At 35.7% G+C, this 18100-nt stretch overlaps 2 protein-coding genes across 2 annotated transcripts; both read left to right on the top strand.

Annotated features, from left to right (window-relative positions):
* Positions 1-5974: 5974 nt before the first annotated feature.
* On the top strand, positions 5975-9401 carry LOC136418605 (uncharacterized). Its single transcript, XM_066404707.1, has 8 exons — positions 5975-6526; positions 6614-6723; positions 7294-7310; positions 7434-7497; positions 7771-7783; positions 8185-8361; positions 8498-8557; positions 9060-9401. Exons 1-8 carry the CDS (start codon positions 6039-6041, stop codon positions 9367-9369), a joined length of 1239 nt encoding a protein of 412 aa, XP_066260804.1. The 5' UTR covers positions 5975-6038; the 3' UTR covers positions 9370-9401.
* Positions 9402-11074: 1673 nt separating this feature from the next.
* Positions 11075-12604, top strand: LOC136418665 (cuticle protein-like). The gene has a single exon (XM_066404787.1). It carries the CDS (start codon positions 11149-11151, stop codon positions 12247-12249), a length of 1101 nt encoding a protein of 366 aa, XP_066260884.1. The 5' UTR covers positions 11075-11148; the 3' UTR covers positions 12250-12604.
* Positions 12605-18100: the final 5496 nt, after the last annotated feature.

The following is an 18100-nucleotide window of genomic DNA, read 5'->3' on the forward strand; positions in this document are numbered from 1 at the left end:
ATATTGAAAGAGTATGCCCCTGGTTTTCATCAGATAGCTCTGGGTGAGTTCAAAAATTCTCTACAGATTTAATTGGATAAGGATGATTTCATTCTTCAGTTTAGGAATGTAAATTGATTTATTTTCCAGCAATAAATCTTTAAACAATTGATTTCCTAAAATGATTTGTAATACCCAATCAAGTCTTTCTATTACTGCCAAAAGGATCTGGTTATTACCAGAAGGGCAATTGCTGTTCGGGTTCCTAGAAGATCGGTGCTAAAATATTGAAAAGTGACTAAAATTGGGTGCCTTTTATTTCTTTGGATGTTTTCAGAAAAATTTTTGAGGTAATATTTGTTGCTGTAATCGACAGATCTATGTTGACCGTGGATGTTTTCATTAAAGTTCTGGTTAAAATGAAAAAGTGTAGGATAAAGCAAGAGGTAATTTGAATGTTCAGGCACTTTAAAAATCAATCAAATCAGTATTAAAATAGTCGATATCTTGGGAACTAAAAGAATGAGAGCAATCCGCCTAATGCAGGTTAATAAATCTCATCAAAGCAAGTTATTTGCAATTGTTTTTCTCTCTCCTAAAAATCGATGCTAAAAATGTGAAAAGCGGCTAAAGTTGGCATTACTTGTTTTTTTTTGGAGATTTTCAGGAAAATTTAGAATCTTTTGAGATGATATTCACTACTTTAATCAACAGGTATGGATCCTATATTGATCCTGGGCGTTTCCAAAGGGGCGCTGGAGCCTTAAAAATACAATTTGAAAAATCTTAGTTTTGAGGCACTTTAAATCGATAAAATCAGTTTTACAGTTAATCGACATCTCGGGAATTGAAAAAAAAAGAGCAATGCGCCCAGCACAGGCTGATAAACCTCATCAAGGCCAGTAATTTGCAACTGCTTTTTTGCCTCTCAAAATAGACGCTAAATATTTGAAGAGCGGTCAAAATTGCATATCTTCCTGTCCCCTGAAAGCTCTGTGGAAAATTTTGAATATTTTGAGGTGATGTCTACTGCTCTAATTGACAAACTTGGATCCTACGTTGACCCCGAGCACCTGTAATGGAAGTTTAAAATTATCCAAATTTAGGAACAAAATAAAAAACGGAGTGGGAGCTATTCACATATTTATCCATGTAAATTACTAACTGCTGATCTACGAGCAAACCTGTCGTGAATTAAGATATGAGAATCAACAAGCTCAATGATCTGCAACGCAACATTTTCAGAAGTTACGAGTTTAAAACTAAATTTGTAAATGAGTGTAAAATCAACTTAAACTGAAGTCCCACTTTCAGTAGAATTGCTGAATTTTTAACAAGTACTTTCCGCTAACAACAGTTAACTTAATGTTTCCTTACCTAAACGAATGCAATAAAAAGAGTCCCGTGAATCGTTCCTACAACGAGCATTTCGCGTGGCAAACTTTAGTTACGAGATTACGAAGTGTCATTGCAGGTATCCAGATGTGCCGATAAATTTCTTTGTGGAATGACCGTGTTTGCTGCTAAAATGCGGAAAACTCGTGTGAAAACGTTATTTAGAATTAATTTAAAACGCCCTATTGTTACTTTATATTCATGATTTTTTTGTTGACTGCAAGGATTTACCCTCAGAACAACACTTGAGGGGAAACAGCTCGTGTCCTCGGAATACCACGTTTTCTTCTCGTGTTTTTCTAATTCTTAGCTATTTTTCCTCCAACATGAGATCATGAAAATGAAACGTATTCCCTGCAGGAGTTCAATCAATTAGTATTCGTTTCAGAGTCGTTAAAGTCTCTATGAGTGGTATCGTTTTTGTTAACGCAGCAATCACTGGAATTACATAAATTGGTTAACAAATTGAGAAAACTCTTATATCATCGTTAGCAGCACGCACATAACTGGGGGATAAGGGAGCATTTTTTATTAGCTTAGTTACGGGTTCATTTAAGGGAGGTTTCTCACTGTACTGAAAATATCTGTAGCCCTAAATTAACAACCCTAAATTTCACGAACATAACTGGAATTTGGTGAACGACTGATAGGACAATTAATTTAACCCCTTATGAGGCCACAGCAAATGCCACCGAAACGATCAATATTTTTCTGTTTTAAATTTTACTTTATTAACCCTTGGGGTCAACAGATCAAAGCATCGTTAACATTGCCTCAAAGACAATTTACATAAATACTAACGAATTGGTCAATACCCAGCCTTTATTTAAGCTTCCACCATAACCCTGATAAAGTTTGATATTTTGCCTTTTTAGCAACTACTTAATACCTGCCTGTAGGTCTCAGATTTGAACGAACTGTGATTCATATTTATGGTCTCCATGGAGTTAGTCCATAATTTTGATGGTTTAAAGGTCTAGGGCCAAGTCTCTCATTTGTGTATACTTCAAACCAATAGACTGTCTTTTGTGAGTACCCGAAATCACCCTCGCTGTTGTGTGGCGGTTTATAGGATAGTAGGGATGGTTGAGGGTTGTAGGTGTGAATGGTTGTAGGTGTCTCTGAATTTGACCGGTAAGTAGAAGACAGTTACAGTGGGATTTTTTAGCTGTTAAGTGCTACATTCTACAGTGCTTGTAAAAAGTATTGCAACACGTTGATAACTGTCATAAACCTGGTATTTTTTTGAAAATGCTTAAACACGTATAATTTGCTTAAAAAAGGTATTAATAAAGGAGCATAACATGTTACAAGTATGAATAGGGGAAATAATCTCATTTCTACTGTAGTTCAGGGCAAATAATCCTTTGTGTTTATTACTTGGACATTACGCCACTATTCATTAAATAGTAGCGGAAAAGGACCTTGTTATCGACACAAAAAAGAAAAAAAAATATATACAATTTCTTTTCATTTATACAGCGCTTGTAAAAAGTATTGCAACACGTTTATAACTTTCCTAAACCGAATATTTTTAAATGATGCTTAAACACGTATAATTTTATTTTTAAAGAAGTATTTAGTGCATTATTTTCGATGTTTAAATTTTTCATCCCTATCCAGTTAACCCTACTAATTTTTTATTTTCAAATGGAAAAGCATCCATTGTGGTATATCAAATGAAAGGTAATTCGATAAGAGGTACAACTGTATACTCAGATTAAAATTGAATTTACAGTGTGGTGATGCACCATTTTTCTGAAAGCAAATATTATTGGCTACTAGTTCCTCATTTCCTCCAGGAAAAATTGCGGCGATTGATGGAACAATTTCGTTTTGAAATAAGTGCAGATATGATGCGTTGTTTAAGCTTCCTTCTATGAAAAATAGACCAATGTACTGTTTGCTGATTATACCCCTTCATGGATTGAGTTTTTGCATATGTTGTGTATGCAGAATTTGCATCCAATGAAGATTGTCTGTAGACTGGTAGCGACAATTATGTCGATGAATAAATCTATTTAAGCAAAACGTTACTATTATCCTGAACACCTTTTTCTTGTGTGAATTCACAAAATTCCATCTTGCGATCAAAATCTTTAGGCCACAATTCTTGGGCAAAGGAAATTTTATATGGATGAAATATTTCTCGTTTAAAAGATTGCATACTGTTTTTGCAGATACATCGAATTCATCGAAAAGTTTGCTGGTAGACTGTATGGAATTTTAATCAACAGGTAAAAAAAATTGCTTTATCGCCGCTAGTTGCTGTTCGAGGTCTTCCGCATTTTGGAGCAGCTTTCACACTTCTAGGTTATTGGAATTTTTTAGTATTAATACAACAAATTACACTTTTATCCATATGTTGGTCTGGATATTTCTCATTAAATACAAAATAAACTTATTGATAAGTTCTTTTGCGATCTTCATATTCCAAAAAGACTATAATTTCAATTCTTTACTTCTCAGATAAACGATCCATTTTTTTGATATTCTAACTGCGACAGAAGTCTAACAACTGAATCCAACTTCTAATGAATTCTATAAAAAACAAAATAATTTGTATTTAAAAAATTGTTTACATTGAAGATTGTTTGAAATTTCTACGTCTTATTGTCATTTGTTCACTTAAAACTTTTAATCTTCTTAAGATATAGACTTTGTTCATTTTTTTAGGGAAACTGTAGTACCAAGTTTAATTCTGAGTATTGCGTTTTATCCCTTATTGAATTATCTTTCATTTAATACATTATAATGGGCACATTTCCATTTGAAAATAAAAAGTTAGTAGAGGTAGCTGTGTAGGGGTGAAAAATTTGAAAATCGAAAAAAATGCATTTAATGCTTTCAAAAAATAAAATTATACGTGTTTAAGCATTATTTAAAAATATCGGGTTTAGGAAAGTTATAAACGTGTTGCAATACTTTTTACAAGCGCTGTATAGATGAAAAGAAGTTGTAGCTATGTTTTTTTCTTTTTTGTGTCGATAACAAGGTCCTTCTCCGCTACTATTTAATGATCAGTGGCGTAATGTCCAAGCAATAAACACAAAGGATTATTTGCCCTGAACTACAGTAGAAAGGAGTTTATTTCCCCTACTCATTACTTGTAACATGTTATGATCTACCCAGAGAGACTTACCAAATTATTGGTAACATTTCCAAATATATTTTTTTCTGAGGTTAAGTACCCTTTTGAAACCCCAAACGTTTTAATTTGGTACGCCTCTGGTGTCTCCACTTTTAGGAATTTTCATCCAGTGTTAAATCTAAAAAAAAAAGATTGCCTTTTGACTTATTCTCCTATTTCCAAGCGTTTTTGAGATACTTATTTCCAACAATATGAAGTGTTTTTATAATGTTGTGAGCAATTTGTAAAACTGTTGGAGATATGACAAAAGCAGAGAAAAATTACTGCTCTAGATTGACCAATAAATGCAAATTTATAGAAAAAATCGGTCAATGCCGTAGCAGAAAAAGATTTGTGGTGGGAAAATGGGGTTTGACCTCAGGAAAAATATGACCCAGTAAATTTCCATAATCATGTGGCTAGTCTGTCTGGGTTGTATATAACGTGTTACAAACACCCCAGACTTGTAACAGGGGTGTTATGAGGAAAAATTAAAACAAAATTTTAATTTTTCTGCATTATCTTGATAACGAAGTTTTTGACTTTTATGTTCATATAAACGAATGTATACAACAATGTTCATGTGAACTAACTCGAATTAACCTGAATAATGATAAATAATCATTATATCTTTAAGCATACAAATAGAGTTTCTTTACTCTCTTCAGATATAACCCAAACTCAACCACACTAGACCCTTTATTAATCACAAAACCAGCTAATATACCGAAATTCGGACAGCCACAAACGGCCATAACCATAACAGTGGTCCCTTATCCTAACTACACAACATAGATCTTCCCCTTATGAGTATTTAACGCAAATATGAGGATACATTATTATAAACTACCCCTCGTTTCGGGTGATTAATTGCCCCCTAATATACGCTGGTTCATTTATTATTGAATCAGTTAGCCTCTAAACACTTCTGTGCGTGCTTAATTGGCTTATAATGTGTTGGAATTTAGGACACAGTTCAAAGGGATGATTGCCGCGAAATTGTTTAATTCGAAATTAACAAAACACGAAGGTCGCATCTGTTGCGAAATTTTGGCCTATTTTGCATTAAATCTCGAATGAATTAAGAGCCAACGCTAAGGTGTTATGGAAGAGACAGGCTTGAAGAAGTGTGGTCATAAAAATCCTCCAATTTTGCTTGCAAAAAATGAATTTTACATCCGGCAAAGCCGCAAAAGTCTTATTACGCTAAACCGACCGTCCTTCGTGCTTCATTCACCTTTTATTACAAGAAACTATACGAATTTGAATAGGCGGTGCCTCCTTTCATTTTGTATACGACTTTACGAAGTACTTAAAAAAATATTGCAACATTCGGCGTCATCGCCATTGAAATTTTGATCCTGTTTTCATCGATTGCCAAGGTCTAAAATTCGTTCAAGATCACCGGACAATATCGCGTATGAGTCGGTTTAGTGAATTGCTTTTGGGTATAAATACCTAGACCACGGTTCGATATACCATCAGCCGCAATCAGTCAGTCTCAAGACTCGCAACACAGACCTAAAGAAACAAAATGTTCAAATTGGTGGTGTTGTCCGCTCTCCTCGCTGTAGTTGCGGCTAAGCCCAGCTTATATCACGAAGTTGCAGCTCCAGTTATTGCCAAAACCTACGTGGCTCCAGCTGCACTCAGCAGTACCTACAGGGAAGACGTCATCAGCAAGCCAGCAGCTGTAGCTTACGCTGCTCCAGTTGTTCACGAATCCATCGCTGTCGCCCCAGTTGTAGCTAAAACTGTTGTAGCTGAGCCCGTGGCTTATGCCGCCCCAGTAGTCGCCAAGACGGTGGTGTCTCCAGTTGCCCTCAGCCATACCTACAGGGAAGACGTCATCAGCAAGCCAGCTGCTGTGGCTTATGCGGCCCCCGTTGCAGTAGCTACCCCAGTTGCCCACGCTTTGCCAGCTGTAAGCTCCAGCTACAGAGCTGATATCGTCAGCAGCCCAATTGTAGCTAAGAGCTACTTTGCTCCAGCTGCTTACGGTTACGTTCATGGTTCCGCTTGGTGAAGAGAGGACTGATAAAGCTTCAACTATTTGTATATATAATTTATTAAAATGCCAATAGATTGATTTTTCGAAGTAATTTGTAGTTTCAATTTATATCGGAACAGGCTTGGAAAGGCCTATATTCAAGCTAAAATCAATATAAGGTTTTGCATATGGAGGTTTGCTCATCAGTGCATCAAAGTCCGATATCTTAGTAAATATGACTTTTAGACGGAAATGTTTCATATAAAAGTTTTTGGTCATTAAGAGGAGTGTATGTTAAAATTATTTTCAAATGTACAGGGTTCGTCATAAAAGTGTGATAGTACCAAATTATGTTTTTTTCAATGGAACGTAGCTTATTAGGTGCTCTTGGAGCCTTATAATTCTGATTGGAAAATTCACAGCGGTTAGGGTACAGCACCGATTTCCGTGAGATCTTGCAGTTACCAAAAATTTTCGATTTTTCCGGAATTACACGGAAACAGTAAATTTTTGGTAGGTAAAGGCCCTTTATGTAAACTAGATTTAGAAATTTAAATTTGATAAATTGGAAAATCGAAGGAAAAATTGGGAGGTTCCATATAAAAAAAAATAATAATTTGGTCTTACGACATTTTTATGACGGGCTCTGTACGTTTGAAAATAAATTAAAAATGCATACCACTTAATCACCAAAAACTTTGATATGAAACATTTCCTTCTAAAACTCGTATTTATTGAGACATCTCGCATTGACTCGCTAATGAGCAACTCTGTATGTGAAAACATTACTTATTCTCAGATTTTACCAAAAAAAAGGTAATTTGGGATGAATGATAAAAAACTATTAATCAGAATGATCAACCTAATTCTCCTTCTGCTCGCTTCCTCTTCTTCATGAATTTAACACATATTCATTGTTTTCATTTTTAATTTTGCTAGATTTTGATGCTGGGAAGTATACGAACTGGAATACGAAGGAATTACGCCAGGTTTTATAGCTCGGGTAAGAACGTGTTAGTGTTTTCAATAAATTCGATTATTCATGAATTGAACCTTTGGTGTTTATGATCCATCTTGATACCTAATCCGTGAATAACTTCTCGAATTTATTCGTGAATTAATTCACGGCAAAATTGGCAGTGTCAAAGGGGTTACATACGTGAAATAATTCATGAAGCGGCTTCGCGAAGAAATTCATGAATAAATTCTCAGTGCAATACCGCTTTTGCGAAAGTTTTAAAGGAGCTTTTATATATTTCACGAAAATCGTCCACAGGTTTCTGGAAACGGTAACTATCCATCTTGCGTATCAACTGAGATAACCCTGTGATGTCAACAAAATCTGGACACTCTGTACAATATGTAAAAAAAGTCTGGAACGTTCGAAATTTCCACGATATCAGAATTTTATGGGGTTTTGCATACTTGGGCACGCAATTATATGCCGGATCGAATGACGAGTTTTGCATTGTTTGCATTAATGTCGACTTTCTCATTCCACGTTAAATTACTTCACCTTAAATGAAGTGAGGAAAAAATGAATGCAACAATCGCAATTTCGTGCCTTTTCCGAATATTTCTGGAAGTGCTCGGAGATCTGAAAATTGTCGAATTGAAAATTATTAAATTTCAAATCCGCAACGTTTACACCATTTAAACAGAACGAATGTTTTATCTCCTATATAAACAGGGTGAATCTCGAATTTGGGACACCCTATAGATCCTCTTGGTTTGTGGTAAAGATTCTGCAGATATTTCACTTAAGACGTGGGGCTTATGGGCAGGTTTCAATCAGTGTGGAGTCTAGTTTAAGCGAGTGTGGACTATGCATGTCTTTAAACGATATGAAGAGTTCCGATTTAAATCAGTACGGAGTCTCGTTAAAGCCACCATGAACCATAAATCCCATTAATATTAAACGTTAGAAAGAGACATTAGAAGAATTGAATCTTTATGAAAATGGTGGGTAGAAATTTTATGTTTTTTGAATAATTAAAATTTAGCTCGGAGCGACGACTCGCACTGCTGAGGATCGATATGTTAATGGTGATAAATGATGAACGGTATTGCAAACTAAAAACTTCGTTGGAACGTAGAATTATTTATGGCTAGAGATATAGCTGCCATAAGGTTTTTCATTTTGCCTATTGTCATGATTTAACAACACAATTTACCTCTTCTTTTGGAACGTATCGCTGATCAGCCTCATATGAAAGTGTCTTCACGAATCCTCCGCTCTCTCAAAGGTGAATATTTCGCGTTTGGACCTCTTTTCTTCCCTTTTGTTGAGAGTTAGCCGGTTACATACTCATAGGTAATTCTGTGTGAAAGTATTTGGTGAGAAATGAATAAATTATTGCAAGGTTCAGCGTCATCAACTGAAATTTTTATCCTGTTCCAAATGAAGGCCAAGAAGTAAATTTCTTTTAAGATCACTCTACGCTGCTGCGTATGGTGATGTTGGATTAGTGAACTGTATTTTGGTATAAATACTGGGTTGTCGGAGTGATTATGATATCAGTCTCAGTCAGTCAGTCTCTCAAGACTCGCAACACAGACCTAAAGAAACAAAATGTTCAAATTGGTGGTGTTGTCTGCTTTCCTTGCTGTTGCTATGGCTAAGCCCAGCCTTTACCATGAAGTTGTAGCTCCAGTTATTGCCAAGACCTACGTGGCTCCAGCTGCACTCAGCAGTACCTACAGGGAAGACGTCATCAGCAAACCAGCAGTTGTAGCTTATGCCACCCCAGTAGCTTATGCTGCTCCAGTTGCCCATGCCTTGCCAGCTGTTGTAAGCTCCAGCTACCGAGCCGATATCGTCAGTAGCCCAATTGTAGCTAAGAGCTATTTGGCTCCAGCTATCCAGGCATGGTGAAGAGAGGATTGATAAAGTTCAAACTGTTCATGTATTTTATTAAAATTTCAATGAATTTTATTCATTTAAAGTAAATTGTAGTTTTTGTTTATATGGAAACTTGATATAGCTCGGAAATGGTCAAAAATTTCAACCTTTAATGAAAAAGACGGCAATTTGTATAGGGCGATTGAACAAATTGACCTGCGGGCATCGACATCACTATCCCCATATTCGTTGGCAAAACGAAGTTTTACGTGCTGTAAAGCTGAATAGAAATTCTACATGTTTTAGCATTCCAGTTTGTCCAAGAATTGTAATCTCTGATATTCATTATTCCTAAATTCCTTACTGTTCTTTTTAATTTTTTTTTACATTAGTTCTGTCAAGTATTTTTTTCAAGTATTTTGTCCACTTGGCTTCTATTAACTATTTTCCAGTTCTTTTAAAGAGCTAAAAACCTCACAAGGCCAGTTCGACAATGAATAATTAAACATAGAATAGAACCGTGACTGGGTGAAAGCAGAGAATTAAGTGTCGAAATCTAATTATTGATTCCTCAGTATAGTCAGCAAATTGGTCTTTAGCAAACCCTATAAAATTGACGTACAGGGTGATTCTTTAGTTGAAGATTTCCTTATTTTTTCGCTTGTCACTTTCCCGAAATGACCAATTTATGTTAAAACTCAAAATTTAAGTCTCAAAAAAGTTTTACTGAGTACATTAGGAAAGTTTTGCCTTTAATGACATCATCAGACACACAATCTAAAATATCGCGTAATAAAGACGAGACTATTGATTTTTAATAGGTTGCTTAATTTGTGTGTGTTTTAACTATTCGTAAGTTTGATTTTAACTCTTTTTATGTGGTTATTCCCTTTTTATTCTCTTAACGCATTTTAAATTTTATGTGTGATGTTGCCCTTAGGGACAAAATTCAGGCGGGTAATGGAGCGAATAAAACTTCGCTGTGTCTCAGACTTGAATATTAATTTAAAATTAGGGAAAAGTTAGTAATTAATAAAAAAATATTAATATCTGCTAAATTGCTTTGATTTCTGATTGTTGGTGTTGATGGGTATATGGAACGCATATTTTTTGTGAAAACAATTTTTTAGGTGTACCAGAGGCGCGCACGCGCAGTTGAATATTTTTAAAATACAAAAATTGTATTCCTGTGCTTTTTTTCAAAATAATAATAACTTTTAAATTCTTTGTTCCAGCCTGATGACAAAAATATGGAAATGCCAATGTAAAAAAAAATTCATGGAATTGGGATTTATTATAGCAAACACTCTATAGGGTGTTTCAATAGCTATTTTCAAACTCTAAGGTAAGCAATGTAAACAAATAAATGTTCACATTCGCATACGAATAAACACTTCCTTCTCGAGATATTATACTTAGAGCGAAGAAAAATTTAATTGGTCCTAATAGAAATTCTTTTTTCAGTTATGAATTTTGTCAGCTATAAAAATGCCCCTAATATTTGGTACAGTTTTGAGCATTTTACCCCTTTTTCGGTCCAAAATGCAAGATTTTTTCGAAAGAATTTAAAAAGGTTGAAGAGGAAGGAAACTACTAAATTACTTCAACATTCAGGCGTCATCACCGTTGACATTTTGATCCTGTTTTAACCGATGGCCAAGGTTTACATTCCGCTCAAGATCACCAGACAATTATAGTGTATATGGGGTCAGTGAATTGTCTTTAGGTATAAATAGCCGGTCGTTGGAGCGATATGATATCAGTCTCAATCAGTCAGTCTCAAGACTCGCAACACAGACCAAAAGAAACAAAATGTTCAAATTGGTGGTGTTGTCTGCTCTCCTTGCTGTAGTCATGGCTAAGCCCAGCGTATACCACGAAGTTGCGGTTCCAATTATTTCTAAGACCTACGTGGCCCCAGCTGCAGCCAGTAGTACTTACAGGGAAGACGTGATCCATAAACCAGCTGCCATCGCATACACTGCTCCAGTTGTTCATGACTCGATTGCTATCGCTCCAGTTGTGGCTAAAACTGTTGGAGCTGAACCCGTAGCTATTGCTGCTCCCGTTGTTCAAAAAACGATTGCTTCCCCAGCTGCCGTCAGTCACACGTACAGGGAAGATATCATCAACAAGCCAGCAGCTATAGCTTACGCTGCTCCCGTCGCAGTAGCTGAGCATGTAGCTGTTGTTGCTCCAGTTGTAGCCAAGACTGTCGTATCCCCAGCTGCTGTCAGCCACACCTACAGGGAAGATGTAATCAGCAAGCCAGCAGCTGTAGCTTACGCTGCTCCGGTTGACGTAGCTAAATCGGTTGCTGTAGCTAAACCCGTTGCTGTTGCTACTCCAATTGTCGCCAAGACTGTCGTATCCCCAGCTGCTGTTAGCCACACTTACAGAGAAGATGTAATCAGCAAGCCATCAGCTGTAGCTTATTCTGCACCGGTTGCCTTAACTGAGACGGTTGCTGTAGCTAAGCCTGTTGCTGCTGCTACTCCATTTGTGGCCAAGACTGTCGTATCCCCAGCCGCTGTCAGCCACACCTACAGGGAAGATGTAATCAGCAAGCCAGCAGCTGTAGCTTATACTGCACCGGTGGTCGTAGCTGAACCGGTTGCTGTAGCTGAGCCTGTTGCTGTAGCCACTCCATTTATCGCCAAGACTGTTGCATCCCCAGCCGCTGTTAGTCACACTTTCAGAGAAGACCTAATCAGCAAGCCAGCTGCTGTAGCTTATGCCGCTCCCGCTGCTGTAGCTGCCCCAGTGACTTATGCTGTAGCTGCTCCTGTAGCTTACACTGCTCCAGTTGCTCATGCTTTCCCAGCTGCTGTAAGCTCCAGCTACAGAGCCGACATCATCAGCAGCCCAATTGTAACTAGGAACTACTTGGCCCCAGCTGTCCATGCTTGGTAAAGAGAGGACTGATAATCCATAGACTGTGTAAATTATGTAATTTATTAAAAAGGCAATAAATTTGATCAATTCATGTAATTCCTAATTTCAATTTAATTAGAAACAGTTTCTTTATTTCAAGGAATATAGGATTTTTTCCACTGAACTCATGCATATTAAAATATCGATCACTGTTAGCTGTTACTATTAAGGGAAGGGATTTTAGGTAAATCTCAACATTATTTTAGAACAGAATTATAACAGAGTATTTTCAGCGAATTTTGCAAAATCATGCAAATAGGTAATATAGTGAAACGAACAAATAATCCTTGTCTCTATCCCTTATATTTGCGCCCTCCTGTTTGGCATTATCTTTAACTATTTATCCGGGAGTTTCGGAATAATGAATCACATCTTCCTCAAAATGAAATGCTCCTCCTCCTCTTCCTCCTCTTTTTCTGCGAGCATTACACGTTTTCGACGATTTTTCTCTACTTACTTTCTTGTCTTCTAAATCTCCATACAAAAATTACCTTAGAATGGTAATTAATGATCGACCGGTTTCCGAGATATCGGCGCCGAAGGTTGGGAAATATTCAAAAATAATTCAGATGAACTTTCAATTTTTCTTTTTAGAAACTTTCTAGAAGATTTTAAATTGTTGTTTATAATTGTAATGGACTGATGTTAATTTTATTGGATCTGGTTAATGAACATTTTAATACTCTCAACTAAAAGATTTTTGCGTAAGAAGGTGAAAATCCCCAGCCCTTGGGGGTTCTCCGCAGGTTATCTGATGGTAACGGCTGAGTAGTGTGGGATTTGAAATGGCCCTACCTATTCTTTAAAAAAGCACCCCTTATCATCATTTCTTTTAGAGCATGTTTTGAGGTGTTTTCAACTCTCTTCTGATAAAATCAGCAAATGGTCTCACTTTTCATCATTATTCTGCACAGATATCAACTGAAACCACCCTGTCTTTTAAATATTTGTATCACTGCATGATTGTGCTGCGTCTATCCTGGCTTACCATTTATTCAAACCGAGTACTAAAATTTTTGCCTACCTAAAATTATGCTAAACTTAAGCTCTAGCTAACTTGAATCCTCCCTTAAGGAATCTATTACTATCAAATTAATTTCATTTGTGATAGCAACGTTGTTCTGATTGAGAGGATTTGCGTATAGCTTAACCCTTACTTCTGTAATCCGTCTTTAATCTTAAAACGATTCTATCTTAGCCAATCATACTGGTTCCAGGCAGTGCATTTTTAAACAGCGGTGGCGTTCTTGTGCGTGTACAGGATGTTAATTTGAAAACTTCTCATCCTCATTATTTTGGAACGGTATAGTTTTTAAAAATCGCCAGAGCTCGTCGATTTTGTTATCAAGAGGGAACAATTTTTATATAGAATTCACTGCGCCTCTTTTAGCCCTCTACCTCCCAGAACCACCCTCTCAAATGTCTTACATGGTAAAGAGGGTTCACTGATACATCATTTTAAAGGGCTTTTCATTCTCTACATTTTGGTACTTCATTTGTTACATTTGATTGTACGTTATCAAGTTAAACGTTTTTGATCATTTTAAATTCATTTTTCCTATTAGTGTTTTGATAGCGTTGAAACTAAGACTTTTTTATTCAAATATATCTTACGGTTAGGACATTGGTGGAATAAATCTATTTACTAACCTATTAACTAATTGTTTGTCAAGAAAAAACCATCAGAAGAAAATATGTATTAGTCACTGAAGCAAATGTTTATCATTCTAATTTTCCTCGATCCTCGAAAAGAAACATCTACAATATTGGGCATAATTATCGCAATTTTTAAAATTGATTTATATTTTTCTTTAAATCGAAGGAACAAATGCGCCACCCTGTACATACATCCTTTATTGAATTACCTTTACTTATCAGAGAAAAGGAAAGTATTATCTCTTTTTTTATTCACTTGTATAAACAAATTGTGTTTCTATGCTGGCCAAAATTATTGTAACTAAATTGTTTTGTTTAAATAAATAATTAACTATAACAATGAAAAATAAAACAAATTTTTATTATTTATTGTGTAGTAATCGTGTAATATCCTTTAGCCCTCACTATATCTGCCATTCTATTTGGCATAGAATTAATTAATTTCTCAATTATAGCTGGATCCATTTCTGATCAAGCTTTTACTAGTAATTCCAATACATAGTTCTGTGGAATTTTAATTTTTCGGTCCGGAATTTTCTGGTCCAAGGTTTCCCATAAGTTCTTAATTGGATTGAAATCAGGACTTTGAGACGGTCACTTCATAACAGGTATTTTTTGCTGTTCTAACCACTCTTTGACCAATGTGGAAGCATGCTTTGGATCTTTATTGTGTTGAAAGGTGAATTTAAGCGGCATGACTTCATTGTATAGGATTCCAAAATGTTCCTCAAAATGTCTCTACATATAAACTTGTCCATCCTTCTCTCAATTTTGTATAGAGAACCCATACCAAATGACGAAAAGCACCCCCACACCATTACAGATCCTCCGCCATGTCTCACAGTGGAACAAGTGTATTTTGGATCCAATCTCTGGCCTTTAGGTTGCCTTACGTGAACCATACCATCACTTCTATATAAATTAAACTTAGACTCGTTACTAAATACAACCTTTTTCCAATCATTTGGTGTCTAGTGAATGTGGTTTTGAGCGAACTCGAACCTGGCTTTAATGTTCTTCTTCGAGAGGAAAGGGTTTTTAGCAGGTCTATAACTATTTAGGCCATTTTCACAAAGTCTTCGTCTTATTGTTCCACTTGAAAGATCAAATGGTCCTGCTTGGTCAATTTCACCCAGGATTTTCGTTGAAGATAGGAAAGGACTTCTATGCGCAATATTTAAAATCTTTTAGTTCAATTGCTTGGTCTACCAGTGTTTTTTAATGGAATTATACTCCAGTAGGAACTAATTGTTTGATAATTCTCGGCACTGTCGATTTATTAAGTTGTACATTTCTAGCTATTTCGACTTGCCTTAGACCATTCTTATAAAAATTTATCACTCTGGTTCTTATCTCGCCACTATACGTTTTACTTCGACCATGACGGAAAATTCTCTAAATAATAGTCAAATTGAATACAAGAGCTGAGAAGCAAATTTTTCTGAAAAAAACACGAAAAAATAGTTGCAATAATTTTGGCCAGCATAGAAACACAATTTGTTTATACCAGTGAATGTGTTGAGGTTCCTTCGATAAACGAAAACCACGAAAACAACAATTTGGTTTACGAAAGTGGACTGTATTAAATTTCACTTATATAAATAATGGTAAAGTATTGGTCTAAGTATGAAGTGGGAGTTTGCTTAGTTGGGAAGATTACGAGTTACGTTTACGATCACATGTCTAGAGCGAGCACTGGTCAAAGAGAGCAAAATTACTGCGATCATCCCTTAAGTACTAAACCCGAGGAACTCCACCCAGGGGCGCACCAATACCAGACGCCATTGCGGGCAATGGTCGCGCCTAAGGTCATAAAATCGCCGCCATCTGGCAAATACCTATACAAGTCGCTTTCATTGAAGTATTGCGATCCGCCGAATTGCGTATCGCGGCAAAGGTCCAATTTAGAAAGCTTCCTTTGACTAGTAGCGTATTTCCCAGCCATAAAGAGCCCTTCGATATGGTCTGATGGGTACGATGGTCTGGCGCCCAGATGGAATCCTTCAAATACGTACCGATGCCCATGGGCGTAACTTAAGGGATGAAAGTACAAAACAAATTAACTAAGCAAACTACGCCAAGAAACAATAACCTAAAGTCCTTAACAGAATGTAAGAAGAGATAATACATTCCTTTTCTCTGATAAGGAAAGGTACTTCAATAAAGGGTGTATGTACACGGTAGCACATTTGTCTCTTTGATTTAAACAAAAATATAAATCAATTTTAAAAGTTGCAATAATTATAGCCAATACTGTACGTAGAGTATATTTTTTATTTTTATTTTCAATGGAACGTAGTTTCGATGAATTTCAATATTATTTTGCATGGAAAATATTATTTACTTACTTGTGGTACTGGTCGATATTATTAGGTATTCAAATCAACTCAAGGAAAATGCGCCAGAAGACCAGCCTAAGTTTTGAATGCTAGAAATCCTAATTCAAATGTGAGTCACAGATACGTTTTAAATTTAATAAAAAAATTTACTGAAACGGGTTCTATTGCAAACAAAAAAGGATTGTTCAGCGTGTTTTAAATGAAGCTACTCGAATAGAGATTCTGGGAAACTTCATTGCAGAACCCAACAATTTACTGCGTACGTTACAAGTCAAACTGGATTGTGCATGAAAAGAACTAAAATTAAATAAATTTCATTCTTACAAAATAAAAATTATACAGGAACTTTATGACGACGATCTTGATAGAAGAATCGAATTTTGCGAAACAATATCCAACTTAATTAATAATAACCAAATTTTTTTAACAAAAATTTGCTTCAGTGATGAGAGCACCTTTTTTCTTAACGGTTGGGTCAATAAACAGAACTGTCGATAATGGAGTGACGAAAATCCCCACGTTTTTAGAGAGAGGGCTACACAGTGACCAGAAAAAATTAATGTTTGAGTTGGTATTCTCAGAAATGCCGTTATAGAACTTTTATGTATTAAGGAAAACTTATCTGAAGAGCTGTACTTAAATTTACATGGAAACATAATTAATTCTTTAATAACAACTCATTTGGAAGATGAAGTTGGTGGAAACATTTTGCAAGAAAACCAAATACATTTTCAGTAAGATGAAGCTTTACCGCATTATTTTCGCCCAGTACGAGGATGATTGGATGACCAATTTCCCGACAAATGGATTGATAGAACGGGACCGATAGAATGGTTTGCACGATCGCCAGATTTAATGCTGTTAGATTATTTTATATGGAAACATATAAAATCGGTTGTTTAAAAAACTCAGTCTGATAATATTGAAGATTTGAAAAAAAGAATCATAGATTCAAGTAGGGCTATTCTATAAGCGGTATTTGACAATGTCAAGGAACAGTTTCAAAACAGGTTTTATTATTGTTTGGAAAATAAAGGAGAATAATTAGAACATCCAATAAACTAAAAGTGTTAAAAATAGGAATTCCAATTTCGAACGTATTTTTTTAAAGACCATTAATAAGAAAAATTATTTGTTTTATAATTTAAAACGGCTATGCAGAAGTTTATTATAACAATTTCCTAATCGTAAGACATTTGAATAAAAAAGTCTTAGTTTCAACGCTATCCAAACCCTAATAGGAAAAATGAATTTAGAATGATCAAAGACTCCTAACTTGATAAAGCAACAGTCAAATGTAACTAATAAAGTACCAAAATGTAGAGAACGAAAAGCCCTTTAATATGATGTGTAATTTAACCCCCTTTACCATTTAACATATTTGAGAGGGTGGATGTGGGAGGTAGAGAATTGAAAGAGGCGCAATAAATTCTACATAAAAATTGTTCCCCCTTTATGACAAAATCGACGAGTTCCGGTGATTTTTTAAAAATCTATCCCGTTTCGAGCTAATAGGAATGGGAAGTTTTCAAATTGACTCTTTATACAGGGTGTTTAAAAAAGATGCGACAATATTTAAGGGAGCGATTGCCCAGGTTATTTTATAAAAAAAAAAACCTAAAAACATAGGTCCGTAAACGCTTCGTTACCGATCTGCATGGTGTTGATCTTCCATTACAAAAATAGTAAAAATTAGATTTTTCCAAAACCGCTTGAGATATTATAATGAAATTTTAGGCGTGTCAATAGCTATGGGAGACGCATACTTTACAATACAAAACAATTTTTTAGTCTTACTAGTGGCCTGAGTATTAGCACACCACAGGCTATTTTTA

The sequence above is a fragment of the Euwallacea similis genome, chromosome 36, assembly GCF_039881205.1.
Source record: "Euwallacea similis isolate ESF13 chromosome 36, ESF131.1, whole genome shotgun sequence".
Classification (NCBI taxonomy): Eukaryota; Metazoa; Arthropoda; class Insecta; order Coleoptera; family Curculionidae; genus Euwallacea; species Euwallacea similis.